Source organism: Mus caroli, unplaced genomic scaffold, assembly GCF_978045245.1.
Source record: "Mus caroli unplaced genomic scaffold, Mus_caroli_1 scaffold_893, whole genome shotgun sequence".
NCBI lineage: Eukaryota > Metazoa > Chordata > Mammalia > Rodentia > Muridae > Mus > Mus caroli.
Window position 1 is genome coordinate 16,423 of NW_028228148.1, and position 15,900 is coordinate 32,322.

The window sequence follows — 15,900 nt, forward strand, 5'->3', positions numbered from 1 at the left end:
CTAAAGGGATCTGCAACCCTATTGTTGGAACAACATGATGTACTAACCAGAACCCTGGAGCTCTTGTCTCTAGCTGCATATGTATCGAAAGATGGCCTAGTCGGCCATCAATGGAAAGAGAGGCCCATTGGACTTGCAAACTTTATATGCCCCAATATAGGGGAATGCCAGGGCCAAAAGAATGGGAATGGGTGGGGAGGGAAGTGGGGGGCGCTATGGGGGACTTTTGGGATAGCATTGGAAATGTAATTGAGGAAAATATGTAATAAAAATATTAAAAATAAAAAAAAACCCTAAAATTCTGTGCTATTCAAGTATAAACAATGACTTTTCCAGGTCCGGAATATGTGTTTACCATTCACAAATTTCTGTGAATTGGTCTCTTAAAACATTGAGCGACACACATTCTGTCATTTATATGAAAACACAAATGACTTAATTTGATAATTCACTTTTAATGTAAAAGCATGATTCAAGCTCATCTCTTTATGGTATCAGCTAATACAAAATATTCATATGTCTGATCTGTTATATACATTCATACATTTGCAGTCACAGGAAACTCTCTCCAGGAGACACAACAGTGGAGCTGCCTTTGCAGCTCAGTGCCAGAAGTGACGATGATGCTGGCAGTATCTCCAGCAAGAAGTCTGCTTTCCCAGGAGAGTCTGAGTAAAAGAATCATATGTTGAAAGAGTGGAATTCAATCGGTGTGCAAGACATGATTGTCACAATGTTTTATTATTGATAATTATATTCCAGTGTATTTATATTATAATTATTTTGCATAGGTGGAATAATTTAAATGTGTGTGTATGTGTGTGTGTGTCTGTGTGCACATGTGTGCATGTGTGTTCATGTCCATGAATATAGGCCCCTATGCATCATGGCATGCATGTAGAGGCCGGATTTCCACCTATTACACTGGTCCTGACTTTCCACTTTGTTTCTGTTGGGTCTCTTGTTATTCTCTACTATGTGGCCAGGCTAAGTAACACAGAGATTCTGGGAATTCACCACCCATTTGCCCATAAGATTTCTAGAGGTGAAAGATGCCTGCTACTCTTTGTGACAAGTGGATGCTGGGCATATGGACTTAGGTTTTTAATGTGCAGTGAATACTTTCCTTACTGTAACTCAGGGGCACTAGAGACAATGCTGTGATATCTGTGTGAGGATAATATGTCTTTATTATTAGGAAGTACCAAAAACATACAAAAATGTCATTTGAATGCTCTAGTTACTCAATAAGTGCTAGTGAGTGAATACACATCATATGTTCCACAAATACACAGATTTACGGCACTTGTTTCCCTGCTGAATTAAAACTCTACCCAAGAAGCAAAATAAAAAATGTCACTTTTTTCTTGAATCTAAAAGTGGCATTGCATTTGTGTGTCTCTGTCTAACTCTATTGCCACCCTATATCTGTCAAGCCACATAAAACTTAATTTTCTCTCATTGAGTTAACTTACTTTTCACAGCAAGGTCATGATTTGTCTACATTCCACAGGTGCTGTAATCAACCAATAGTGAGACAACCAAGCTGGAGCCAGAAATCAGCTAATTGTGTAGGAACAATAAGCCCAGGGGACATCAGTCCAAAAGTTGAGGTCCAAGTTAATTTTTTGAAAGATTTTTATGCACCATCTTTCTCCTTGCTTTAGCAATCTAGAGTGACATATGTTTGACTGACTTATTAAACTTCTTAGTAGAGTTTGCTCAATTGCCTAAAGCTTCCCCAAGCAACCGATTTTACCAGAAACTAAATAAAGTGCAGACCGAAAGAGGAGGTAAAGGGTTTAAGGAGAGGTGTGGGGTAGACTCTTGAACCTCCAGGAGGCTGGCCAGTGTGATATGCATACTTCATGTTTTTGAGGGCTCCATTCCACAGCACACTGTGCTGGAACTGCCTTGCACAAAAAGACAGAATAATATAACACAACATTCAAAGACTGTGTTTTGGTCATATGTTCTGTTAATTCTAGACTGTTGTTTCTATTTTAAATCCCTAGAATTTTAAATCCTATTATTCTTAGTATTGCTCTACAACTCACTATGTGCTTTTTCCACGTAATTCTGTTTTGAAAGTTATGTGTAAATTTCCTTTTCTTTCTGGATCATAGCACTACTTTTAGTAAGGAATGTTTTCCTAATTTGTCAAAATGCATAACAGAAAATTGAAATATCAAAACATATGTGAAGTGGTCACATACTTACTTTACAAACAGTGTGGGAAATATAAGACCTAGATGGGCAAGAACTACCCCATAGAGCATCCTTCATTGAGAAATAATATAAAAAATAAAATAAAATTTAAAACACTCTTGTCATATATCAAAGTGTATGTTGTTAAATATTCTGTTACAATTTTGCTCTCATGTTAGTTAAATATATCATTTTAACAGAAAAACACCTTCATATTCAACATTTGGCAATGCACATAGACAGCATGCCATGACTGACAGTTCTGATGGCAGAACATTGTCTCTTCTTAAGTATCTTCTCATCAATGAAGATTCAAATTTATCACTCTCTTACCCAAGGATCTCAAAAAGTTAACTATATGTTTTTCAATGCTCATAAACACAAAAGGGCTGACAGTGGCATAAATGTGCATTATAAAGAGTTCCATAGAGTAAGATGTTGGATCATTCAGGAACATAATTCTTGAGCAGGAGACTATGGTATCATAGATGGTCATCAGTACAAAGAAGCTCATGATCATCAGGATGGTCTGGGTAGCACTTTGCTCTGGGGATTTTTTGGGGGACAGGTTGGTTCCATGAAGATTCTGTGTCTGTTTCCTGTGCATGCATAAGAGGGCTACCATGTACCAATTAGAGAGGACCATGAGACTAATAAGAAAGAATTCCCTGATGGCTAGCAGTGTAGAATATATGCTTTGCATGAGGTAACTCAAGGGTAGAATAGAGCAGGACTGAGTAACATAAATAAAGTCATTCATGGTCAAATTGGGGGTGGCAATGATTGATACCAAGAGTTGACTGCTAATTAACATATAGAGGACACTCAGGAAAAGAATGGCACCTGAGATGTGATGAGGAGATATATGCTTGAACTTTGCTAAACAGGAGCTTCTGGGACTAAGAATGATGGCCTGGAGCACACTCAACATGCTGGTGGTACAAAGGGAGAAACCCCTCAAAACTCTGTACAGGTACACAAGGAATTTACATGTGATGTCATCCCAGTCCCTCCAAGAAATAAAAATGTCTGTGGCTATGAATGCTGCAACCAGAAGCATCAGTAGGTGGATTAGGGATAAGAGACCAATGGGCAGGTCAGTGAGTCTGGGCCTGTTCCCACGCATGAACTTGAGGATGTGGAAGAGAAGAAGGAAGCTGTTGCCTGAGATCCCAATGCCAATTTCAGAGAAAAATGTTTTCCCTATGATAGAATGAGTGTGTAGTCTGCTGTTCTTATTCATTGTATGTGAGAACATTGACTGTGTAGAAAAGAATAGAATCTCACTCATCCCTCCTTGGCAACTCTGCTCCCCTCAGCATAATCCACTGAAGATCTCAGCTGCACCTCACACACCCAGATCATTATAGCTGTTCAAAGCTGAGCCATGGCTGTATCCTGTGTCCTATGGTGGCTGTGTCAGTGTGTGAGCTCCCTCAACATTAAACACTGCACACATCTTAGATTATGGATTCTCTTATTTAGAATGTGTAATTTTTCCTGGAGCAGGAACAGCATCATACTTGGTTTTCATCAACAACATCCTTACCCTCAGCAACATTACAGATAGAGTTTTAGTATTTTGGGTGAGTTTGAATGAGGAGAATTTTGTGAAAAAAAAAAACAAACAAACAGACCTTTCCAATGAAAGAGGTCCTGTGTATTGGTTATGGATCTATTCTATTTGGGGCTATCTTTACTCAGTAAACTAAAATCAAATTCCTTAATATATTTACATATCAAATGTTGGAGTTGTGATCTGTGAATCCAGCTGTTTTTCCTTCAAACCACAATCTGCTATTATAACTAAGTATGACCTAGAATAGTCTGAAGCTCCAGTCACCTCCTCAAGAACATATACACAGCCCTGTGTCCAGGTCAGGTAGGCACTAGGTATATAAGAACAATCTGTTCATACACCAAACATGGCAGTGTTGCAGTACAAGATGGTCTCTGTACGTATTTCACTTGCTGGTTTTCTCATGCAGTGCCTCATGTTTGTGATCCTGGAGAGATGGTAACTGGTCAGTTTCATCCCTGCTTGAAACAGAATATTAAATATAAATAAATTAGAAACAGCAGAACATTGCAGTAGAGTCCTTTCCATAGAACTCAGGTTTACAGTTCAGTCTTTGAATGATACTCTGTTTCTTCATTTTGCATGTTTCTAATCTCAATCTAGAACATCTTCCAAGAGAAGAACAAATTGGGCAAATGTTTGCAGGAGCTTACTCCATGTCTTCTGTCCCGAGCTATTGTTCTTGCTGGCAAGAACACACTTGGACGACCGGATTCTTCTGCAGCAAAAGCTTTATTGCTTCTTCAGGAGGGAAGACCCAGAACCTGGAAAATGGTGCTGCTTATATATCCCTCAGCGTGGCGTGTCAGCACCTGATTTGTTACTACACCCCGAGATGGGCAGTGACTTGGCGTGATTTCACTCTCGCACCTGCGCCCAAGGCTTGTTTACTAGTTGGGCACAGCAGAAGCCAGTGCCATCTTGTAATGGCGATTGCTCACGGCACGGCTCTCCACAGTCTTCCTTCAGGATGTGAATTCTAGATGAAATAGAATTACAATTAAAAGAGTTTGGATTATCCCTTATTACAGAATAATGTAAAATAGTACAACAGAGTCTTTAAAGACAGGCTCTATAGGAGTCTACACACCCTATTTCAATAAATGATGTTTGATACTTCTCTAGATTCCTGACATGCCAAGTACAATTTTATATTTTTCAATGTGTTGTATATGCTGTAGGATTGCTACAGTTTCCTGATTAGACATTTACTTAGTAAATCACCATGATCAGTCCTGTTTGGTAGGAATGCCTTTATTGCATGTTACTGCTAATAATACATTATCCAGGGTAGTTGGGGGAAGAACTTAAGGCAGAGGCCTATAGGTAGGAGCTGATGCATAATCATGGAGGTGTGCTATTACAGACTTTTGGGTTCATGGCTTTCCTTGTCTGAATTCTTAACTATCTACCAGTCAGGGCCTATTCTCACACTGAAGTTGGATTTCTCAAAAGATCACAAATCAAGGAAATTCATCACAAATATGCCCCCATTTCAATATGCTGGGGGAATTATCTGAACCGGTATTACCTTCTCCCACTCTAAATTATTTACCTTGAGTCAAAACAAACAAAGAAACAAACAAACCAAAATAGCTGGCACAAAACAAACCCTTCTCAGGTTGACATAAAAAACAACAATGTTAGACTGTTAATGTTGTCTCTTCTTTTGTTTCCAATATATCATACTAATATAAACATTTTAATATAAAAATTTGATATACTTTAAATGTTCTGTATGCCTCCCTTAATTTTCAAATCATGTTCAACATGCAAAGCCTCTCCAAAATTTTCAGGCTATAAAATAATCGAGTTCTCTTACATTTTTATAATTTCTATAAAATACATTTAGACTGTGTAAAACTCCAAAGTCTCCACGAAACTCCAAAATCCATCCATTTAAAAGGTCAAAGTCTCTTAATTCTAGGCCACTGTAATGTAACTCATACCTTAAATATTTTCTTGTTCCCTAAAAGAAGAACCAGGGCACAGTCACAATCAAATTCAACAAAGTCCAAAAGTGTAAAACTGTGTCAAGTCTTTGGGATTCAGTAACAATTTTCTCGGCTCCTCCATAGTGCTGGGAACACTTTACATAGCTCTACCAGACAGATTGTCTGGTAGACTTGAAAAAAATTGGCCTAACCCCACATCAGCTACTGCTCTTCTTAATCTATGTCTCTTGATGTTGAAATCTCAGATTATTTGAATCTGTATTTCAAGTGGGCTGAAGATTCACCCACAATCTCTTCTTGACTCTCTGTAGGTACTTGAACCCAGCCAGAGGTGACAAGATGCATTGTCACTCCCTGCTTCGTCCCTGCTTTCAGAACCAGTACAACTTGAGAGATTCTTAAGCTACCAACTTCAATGCGAGCAGGGGATGCAACCTCAACCATATCTGAACCAGTGTGTCTCTGTGCTGATCCCAAGAAAACACTTTTCAGAAGGTTTTTAATTGTTCCAGCAAGGGAAACAATTCACTTTATTGGTTCTTAACTTAAAATACAAATTATCCTCATAGAATCTTTAAGGGACTCTCAAACTTCCCTCTTGATCTTCCTATGACAAGTCTTCATCATCTGCACTGGTCTCAGCATTATATTCTGAGACCACACAGAATATTCCACTAAGATATCAGCATTCTATATATCCTACAACGGAAAGTTTCCTAATCCTTCCTCAATTTCCAAATATCACATGGTCATGCCTGTCACAGTAAACCCCATATCCTAGTACCAATTCCTGTCTTGGTTATGCCTTCTGTTGCTGTAATAAAATAGCATGATCAAAAGCAACTCAGGGAAAAGGATTATGTCACCAAACAGCTTGTAATTTTTCATTCAGGGAAGTTGATTAAAAACACAAAATAAAGGCTTGGAGGCAGGAACTATTGAGTATTGTTGTTGACTGCACTGCTCTTTATACCTTGCTCAATCTACATTCTCAAGGAATCTAGGACCATCATCCCAGGTGTGGAAATGTTCACAGTGAGTTGGGCCCTCCCATATCAAATCAATCATCAACCAAGAATATTTAAAAGGTGCTTGCCCATGGGCCAGTCTAGTGGTTGCATTTTCCCAGTTGAGGCTCCCTTTTCTAAAATAACCCTAGCCTGTGTCAAGTTAAAATGAAACTACATAGCACAGCACCAAGCATATGGGGCATGTAACTTTGTAAACAAGTTTCTATTATAGAGTAAAAATTTACCACTGAAAGTCAAGATTGTGGGTGAAATTGTTCTATACTTATTTAGAGCATGGGATATTGTAATGGAAGAAATTAAGGAGGGGTAAAATTGATAAAAATTCACAACTACAGGGTATTGGTTAAGGCATTAGACCAGAAGCAGGTAGTTGGTGAAAACATTTAGCAGAGCAGTCTTCCTGAAAATAAAAATATGTAGCTACTTTAGAAAAGGATAATCCTTTATAAAATTATGGATCATGTATTCTATTTATGTCATATATAGAGAGGGAATGGTGCTTAATCAGTGTCATTTTATTGTGAAGTTCTTTTTAAAACGTATGCATTTGTTTTTTAAATCCTAGTCACAAGCTTCAGAACATAGTAGGGTGTAGAAAGATATACTTCTATTTCCCAATGACAAAGAAAACTGGCAGTTGATTTATGGGACATATGCTACATGGAGCACACACTCTGGATGTCATTTTGTGATCGATTTTCACTGAGTGGCAGGTAAATGCTTTAAACACCTGTGGAGTTTAAAGTAGTAGCTGGCATCAGGTTCTCATTGGCACCAGCTAAACAAGAGGTATGAGAATTCTAAAATGATTTCTCTCACATTGTTTCTGGAAATGTGCATTTTTATATAACTACACCGAGCGACACAGAAAATGAAAGAGTAAATAAGAGTAGAGGAAAGGAGAAGCAGGAACAAAGAAAATAGAAAAGAAACGAAAAGGAACTTGAACTTTATGTACAAACATAGATCACCCTGTCAGAGGATCCAGGTAGTGTGCTGTCAGCACTGCAGAGCAGGTGCAGGCTGTGCTAGTGTCAGGGTCACTTCAGAAAACTCAGCCCTACAAAACTGAAGCTCTTAGGAAAGTCTGGAAGGTATAGAGTCTGTGACTCCTCAGTGATATTTTCAACATCATAGCTTCAGGGATTCTGGCTTTGAAAGCACTGGAAAACCTTATCTTTCTGGAGGTATAATTCCATAGGAGCAAAGAGAAAACATATTGATGTGAGTGCTTGCCATCAGGAATACCTGTATATCAGAATCAATACAGATAACACTTCTCTAGTCATCCTGATACCTGCAAATTTCACTGACCATACAATTCTATATAATTTTATATCATAAAAATCAAGTGCCAAGCAGTGGTGGCAGATACCTGAAATCTAGCACTTCAGACAGAGGTTTGTGGATGTTCAAGTTCAAGGCCTAACTGGTCTACAGAGTGAGTTCTAAGACACCCATGGCTACACAGAGAGTCCATGATTTGAAAAAATAAACAACAAAAGAATCATTAAGACATGCAAATTCTAGACAGGTGTATAATTTCTACAGAAAACTCTCTGGTGAGTATGAATCCTCCTCAGATAAAAGCAAAAAAGGAAATCTCTAGCTTGTCCCTTCTCAGTTGAGCCTCAGCACCTCACACCTTCCTGGCTGAGCAGGGGTTAGGAGACTGGAAGAGAGGATCCATACTCTCTGATCTGCAGAATTAAAGGACACTCATTTATCGGAGAGGGCATGAACCAGTAAGCTGTGACAGACCTGGGACAATCTATTGCACCATGCATTGTGATTGCATTTTGCACCATGTATCAAAAAAGGCTTCTTTCTTTTTTTTTTTTTTTTTTTTTTTTTTGGTTTTTTGAGACAGGGTTTCTCTGTAGCCCTGGCTGTCCTGGAACTCACTTTGTAGACCAGGCTGGCCTCGAACTCAGAAATCCGCCTGCCTCTGCCTCCCGAGTGCTGGGATTAAAGGCGTGCGCCACCACGCCCGGCTAAAAGGCTTCTTTCAAGAGGCATAAAATTCTGTACATAGTGTATATAGTACCAGGGAAGATCACTGGTTTCTGAAACAGGTCCCATTAAAAGAGGCTACACTGGGGAGAAAGGAAAGGAAAGAAGGCATTTGGGCAGATTACAAAAGGAATCATATATGGAACAAGAAATGACAAAGAGGAACCTGAGAAGTCTTCAGTCAAAGTTGATTGTTAAGGCTGTGGCTGCTCAAAGCAGAAAAATTGAAGCCCCCTATATCAAGGAAGCCCTGGTTTTAGCCTTTGTGTCATTACACAGTTACCAAAATCATGGACACCAGTAACAGCTAGGATCATCACAAAGCAGGATTTGGTAGGTGGCATGGGTCAACAGTTTGAAGGTGAGGTTACTCAGTCAGGATGTCTACCTTCTGCACAATCATCAGTTAAACCTAGAAAGAAACTACGGAGAGATAGCTGGTGTATTGTGGAAGGCAAGTAAATCACCCAGCAGATGCCAACACTGTTTCCAGAGATGTGAAAAATGAATGAACTTTGGAAATGTGATGGGCAAACCATGAAGAGCCCTTAGGCTGAGGAAGGGCAGCTGTTTTTGAAAGACTGTGTAAGAATTGTGTTTGAAATCTTAAAGCTTTGTAGCTGTGTTTTTTTTTCCTTAGTCATGCAGTGAGAGTGGTACCTGGTGTTTCGAAATAAACCTACAGAAACAGAATGAACAGATACCACAGCGAGGCACCATAGCACAGGCTCCAGCCATCAACATGAACCCTGCACAGTGCTGCAGCACAACCTCCTTCCCTTATCACCCAGTGATGACTCTTGAGAGGCTGGGCTTTCCTGCTAATCAGCTCTGCCCTCCCTCCCAATGCATTTGTATTATCAGAAAAATAAAAAGCATATTTATTCAATGACTAGAACACATAAATGATTAATGAACACAAATATCATGTCTATTAGGACCATACTCACTATTTACTAACAATCCATGTCCTGTAACCTCATCACCACAGTGGCTCAGGTGACCAATCATACCAGACAGAATGAGGATAGTGGATGACATAATTTATGAAGTTAAACATGAAATGTAATGGGTCTTAAGAAAATTCCAGTCTATACAGTTCAGCATGGGGCACTCTGTTAGGTGAGGTTGGAACATACCACCCATTTCTTTTTCAAAGGCTTTTAGAACTTCTAAGTATTCACTCTATAGAAGGCAGTATATCAACACCATTACCTTTATGGTACATAATTAAGAGAAGCAAAATTATATCCTTAAATTTGAAATCAAAACATCAGTACATTCCAAGACACATACAAAAAACATTGCTTCTAAAATCCTCTGGAAATTATACCATATATGTTATGTATGATTAAGTAAATTTAGTAATTAGCTCAGGAAATTAAATTGAAATTAAAATTAACAGACATCTTCTAAAAATTAGGTTTGTTTAGGACCATAAAAAATGAATACCCCAGGATGAAAATGCACTTGGTGCAGCATACAGTACCCTGTGCTGAGGGCCTTCAGACTCAGCATCCCCATGGCAGAGGCTGAAACTCCCCCTGCAGCTCCAGAGCGCCTTCTCCCACAGCCTGCCTGGGTCCCAGCCACCTTCTGATTCTGTGCTTACTCAGGGCTCTTACTCAGATGGAAGGGGTGGGGCAGGTGGAGTCTGAGCCTGAGGAGATCCAGCACAGGCTTAGGTACAGGGAGTCTTTAAAGCATCTCTGCAGCTTGTAATTTTAGTGACTGTCAGTGACAATTTTCCACTGGAGAGCAAGAACATGTGGGATCCCACTGGAACATGTTACCTGTTGAGTTGAGTCTACTCTGTTGGGTAACATTTGTCTTGTGTGAGCTGGGCTCAAACTTTTCACTGAGCTCCCTTGGCACACCTCTAAGTTAGCACAAGACACATTGTAGTTAATACAAACTTGCTAATTTTCTTCTCAGGCAAAATGAATACAAACTTATCTTCTTCACAATTCATCTACTAACAGTGAGACTCCTGGTGCCTTCCTTGAGCTTCCATGTTTCTGATTAAATCTACACAGTGAGTGACAGGCTGCTTCTTCCAGGGTCCTTCAACATAGGGAGAACCTGTTTCCAAGAAATTTTTTTCTGTGTGCTATGACTTCCAGATTTTCTTCTCTTAGTAAAAATTAAAAATGATCTTAAATTAAATGTAGAAATGAAGGGTAACATTGGCGCTTGGGGCTATGCAATCATAGGCAGCTTGATCATAACTGTTCCTGGGGCCAACCTAGGATTCTTCTCCTCAGGGAGCTTGAATGGCCAGCTTTCTCCTTACAGATGGAGTCATTAAGTCTTAATATCTTTATGGACAGAAATGACATGCAGTTTTTCTTTTGTCCCCTAGGCATTTCACATACAGTAATATAAAGATTCTGACAAATGTACGTATGAACCATTCCACCCCTTTCCATGCCTCCATGAGGGTGGTCCCCCACTCGCTTACTCCTCCTTCCCCACCACCCTAGCATTCTACCCTATCACAGGTGCATCAAGTCTTCACAGGACCAAGGGCCTCCCCACACTTTGATGCCAGACAACACCATCCTGCTACATATGTGGCTGAGGTCATGGGTTCCTCCAGGTGAATGCTTTGGTAGGTTGTTCAGATGAATGTTGGGTGGTAGCATCCCTCAATCATGCACAATGCCTAACCTCTGGATATGGTTTCTACAGGTTCTCTCTCTCCTTTGTTGGTTATTTCAGCTAATGTCATCCCTGTTAGGTCCTAGGAACCTCTTGCTTTTCTGGAGTCTGGGACTTTCTGGTGGTACCCCCAGTTCCCCATTTTTCATTACTACACACCTCTTTTCAATTTCCTGAGCTCATCTACATCTCCCTAGTCTCCTCCCACACCTATCCTGACCCCCATTTACCTCCTCCTCCTCTTCCTCCCAAGTCCTGCCCATTGTCCATCTCCCATGACTCTTTAGTCCCCCTTTCTAAGTAGGACTGAAGCATCCACACCTTGGTCCTCCTTCATATGATCTGTAAGTTGTATCATATGTATTCATAGTTTTTTGGTTTTTTTTTTGTAATATCCACTTCATGATGTACAGTCATCACTCACCTTCTCCAGGTTGTAAAGAATTGCTCAGAAGAGAGCATGCACCTTCCACAATGCCTTTGACCAGCCAAAGGTACCACACTGTTTGAAAGAAAACTTAGACACCCCAAATGCTCTCTGGAGTGTACCTGGTATCCTGGTGCTTGACAAATGAGATTGATTCAGTTCCACCCTCCCTGCCCCAAATGTACCATGCAGTTTTTATCACAATTGTTTTGTAGTACAGCTTGATGTCAGGCATCTTGATTCCACCAGAGGTTCTTTTATTGGTGAGAATATTTTTTTTTGCTATCATAGGTTTTTTGTTATTCCAGATGAATTTTCAAATTGCCCTTTCTAACTCAGTGAAGAATTGAGTTGGCATTTTGATGGGGATTGCATTGAATCTGTAGATTGCTTTTGGCAGGATATCCATTTTTACTATATTAGTCCTGCCAATCCATGAGCATGGGACATCTTTCCACTTTCTGAGATATTCTTCAGTTTCTTCTTCATTGACTTGAAGTTCTTATCATACAGATATTTCACTTCCTTAGTTAGAGTCACACCCAGGTATTTTTTTATTATTTGTGACTATGGTGAGGGGTGCTATTTCCCTAATTTCTTTCTCAGCCTGTTTATCTTTTGTGTAGAGAAAGGACATTGATTTGTTTGAGTTAATTTTATATCCAACTACTGCACTGAAGCTGTTTATCAGGTTTAGGAGTTCTCTGGTGGAATTTTTAGGGACATTTATATATACTATCATATCATCTGCAAATAGTGATATTTTGACTTCTTCCTTTCCAATCTGTATCCCCTTGACCTCCTTTTGTTGTCGAAATGCTCTGGCTAGGATTTTAAGTAGTATATTTAATAGGTAGGGGAAAGTAGGTAGCCTTGTCTAGTCCCTGATTAAAGTGGGATTGCTTTGAGTTTCTCTCCATTTACTTTGATGTTGGCTATTGATTTGCTGTATATTGCTTTTATTATGTTTAGGTATGGGCCTTGTATTCCTGATCTTTCCATGACTTTTAGGAAGGGGCGTTGGATTTTGTCAAATGTTTTCTCAGAATCTAATGAGATGATCATATGTTTTCTGTCTTTGAGTTTGTTTATATAGTGGATTTCATTGATGGATTTTCATATATTAACCATCCCTGGGATGAAACCTACTTGGTCATGATGGATGATCGTTTTGATGTGTTATTGGATTCGGTTGGCAAGGATTTTTTCTAATTGTTTATTAGGTATTTACTTCATTTACATTTAAGATGATATCCTGAAAGTTCCCTATACCTTCCCCCCACACTCCACTACCCACCCACTCCCACTTCTTGGCCCCAGTGTTTCCCCTGTACTGGGGCATATAAATTTTGTAAGACCAAGGGGCCTCTTTTCCCAATGATGGCCGACTCTGCCATCTTATGCTACTTATGCAGCTAGAGAAACGAGCTGTGTGGTACTGTTTAGTTCATATTGTTGTTCCACCTATAGGGTTGCAGACCCCTTCAGCACCTTGGGTACTTTCTCTAGCTCCTCCATTGGGGAACCTGTGTTCCATCTAATAGCTGACTGCAAGCACCCAGTTCTGTGTTTGCCAGGCACTGGCATAGCCTCAAAAGAGACAACTATATCACGGTTCTTTCAGCAAAATCTTGCTGGTGTGTGCAGTAGTGTCTGCATTTGGTGGCTGATTATGGGATGGACCCCTGGGTATGGCAGTCTCTAGATGGTCCATTAATTCATCTCAGCTCCAAACTTTGTCTCTGTAACTCCTTCCATGGGTGTTTTGTTCCCAATTCAAGAAGGGGAGAAGTGTCCACATTTTGGTCTTCGTTATTCTTGAGTTTATTGTGTTTTGCAAATTGTATCTTGGATATTCTAAGTTTCTGAGCTAATATCCACTATCAGTGAGTACATATCTTGTGAGTTCTTTTGTTATTGGGTTACCTCACTTAGGATGATACCCTCCAGATCCATCCATTTGCCTAGGTATTTCATAAATTCATTGTTTTTAACAGCTGAGTAGTACCCCATTGTGTAAATTACCATATTTTCTGTATCCATTCTTCTGTCGAGGAACATCTGGGTTCTTTCCAGCTTCTGGTTATTATAAATAAGGCATGTGCCCTTATTACAAGTTGGAACATCTTCTTTATATATGCCCAGGAGAGGTATTGCTGGATCCCCTGGTAGTACTATTTCCAATTTTCTGAGCAACCACCAGACTGATTTCTAGAATGGTTGGACAAGCTTGCAATCCCAGGAAAAACGGAGGAGTGTTCCTCTTTCTCCACATCCTCGACAACATCTGCTATTACCTGAATATTTTATCTTAGCCATTCTGACTAGTTTGAGGTGGAATCTCAGGGTTGGTTTGATCCGCATTTCCCTGATGATTAATGATGTTGAACATTTTTTCAGGGTCTTCTCAGCCATTTGATATTCCTCAGTTGAGAATTCTTTGTTTAGCTCTGTGCCCCATTTTTAATGGGGTTATTTGGTTTTCTGGAGTCCATTTCATTGAGTTCTTTATATATATTGGATATTAGTACACTATCTGATTTAGGATTGGTAAAGATCCTTTCTCAATCTGTTTTTCTTATTGAGGGTGTCTTTTCCCTTACAGAAGCTATGCAATTTTATGCGGTCCAATTTGTCAATTCTCAATCTTACAGCACAAGCCATTGCTGTTCCAATTAGGAATTCTCCCTCTGTGCCTATATCTTTGAGGCTTTTCCCCACTTTCTCCTCTATAAGTTTCAGTGTCTCTGGTTTTATGTGGAGTTCTTTGATCCACACAGACTTGACCTTAGTAAAAGAAGATAAGAATGGATCAATTTGCATTCTTTTATATGATAACTGGCAGTAGTGCCAGGAATTGTTTAAAATGCTGTCTTTTTTCCACTGGATGGTTTTAGCTACCTTGTCAAAGATCAAGTGACCATGAGTGTGTGGGTTCATTTCTAGGTCTTCAATTCTATTCCATTGGTCTACCTGTCTGTTGCTATACCAGTACCATGCAACGTTTATCACAATTGCTCTGTAGTACAGCTGTAGGTGAGGCATGGTGATTCCACAAGAGGTTCTTTTATCCTTAAGAAGAGTTTTTGCTACCCTAGGTTTTTTTTTTTTTAATTCTAGATGAATTTGCACATTGACCTTTCTAATTCGTTGAAGAATTGAGTTGGAATTTTGATGGGGATTGCATTGAATCTGTAGATTGTTTTTGGCATACAACCATTTTCACTATATTAATCCTGCCCATCCATGAGCATGGTAGATCTTTCCATCTTCTAAGATCTTCTCTAATTTCTTTTTTCAGAGACTTGAAGTTCTTATCATACAGATCTTTCACTTCCTTAGTTTGAGTCACACCAAAGTATTTTATATTATTTGTGACTATTTTGAAGGGTGTTGTTTCCCTAATTTCTTTCTCAGCCTGTTTATCCTTTCTGTAGAGAAAGGTCATTGATTTGTTTGAGTTAATTTTATATCCAGATACTGCACTGAGGCTGTTTATCAGGTTTAGGAGTTCTCTGGTGGAATTTTTAGGGACATTTATATTTACTATCAAATCATCTTCATTAAGTGATATTTTGACTTCTTCGTTCCCAATTTGTATCCCCTTGATCCCCTTTTGTTGTCTAATTGCTCTGGCTAGGACTTCAAGTACAATGTTCAATAGGTAGGGAGAAAGTGGGTAGTCTTGTCTAGTCCCTGATTTTAGTGGGATTGCTTCCAGCTTCTTACCTTACTTACTTACTTACTTCTCTTACTTTGATGTTGGCTACTGGTTTGCTGTAGATTGCTTTTATCATGTTTAGATATGGGCCTTGAATTCCTGATCTTTTCATGACTTTTATCATGAAGGGGTGTTTGATTTTGTCAAATGCTTTCCCAGCATCTAATGAGATGATCATATGGTTTTTGTCTTTGAGTTTGCTTATATAGTGGATTATGTCGATGGATTTCCACATATTAAACCATCTGTGCATCCCTGGAATGAAACCTACTTGTAGAGGATGGATGATCATTTTGATGTGTTCT

General features: G+C 39.3%; 1 protein-coding gene across 1 annotated transcript; it reads right to left on the reverse strand.

Annotated features, from left to right (window-relative positions):
- Positions 1–452: 452 nt before the first annotated feature.
- Positions 453–10,466, reverse strand: LOC146999600 (vomeronasal type-1 receptor 42). Its single transcript, XM_085834495.1, has 2 exons — positions 10,276–10,466; positions 453–4,766 (listed from the first exon to the last, which is right to left on the reverse strand). Exon 2 carries the CDS (start codon positions 3,497–3,499, stop codon positions 2,510–2,512), a length of 990 nt encoding a protein of 329 aa, XP_085690621.1. The 5' UTR covers positions 3,500–4,766; positions 10,276–10,466; the 3' UTR covers positions 453–2,509.
- Positions 10,467–15,900: the final 5,434 nt, after the last annotated feature.

What these genes read in the sequence shown, in the direction of transcription:
- LOC146999600 (XM_085834495.1), bottom strand. Translation starts at nt 3,499, where the DNA reads ATGAGTGAGATTCTATTCTTTTCTACACAGTCAATGTTCTCACATACA.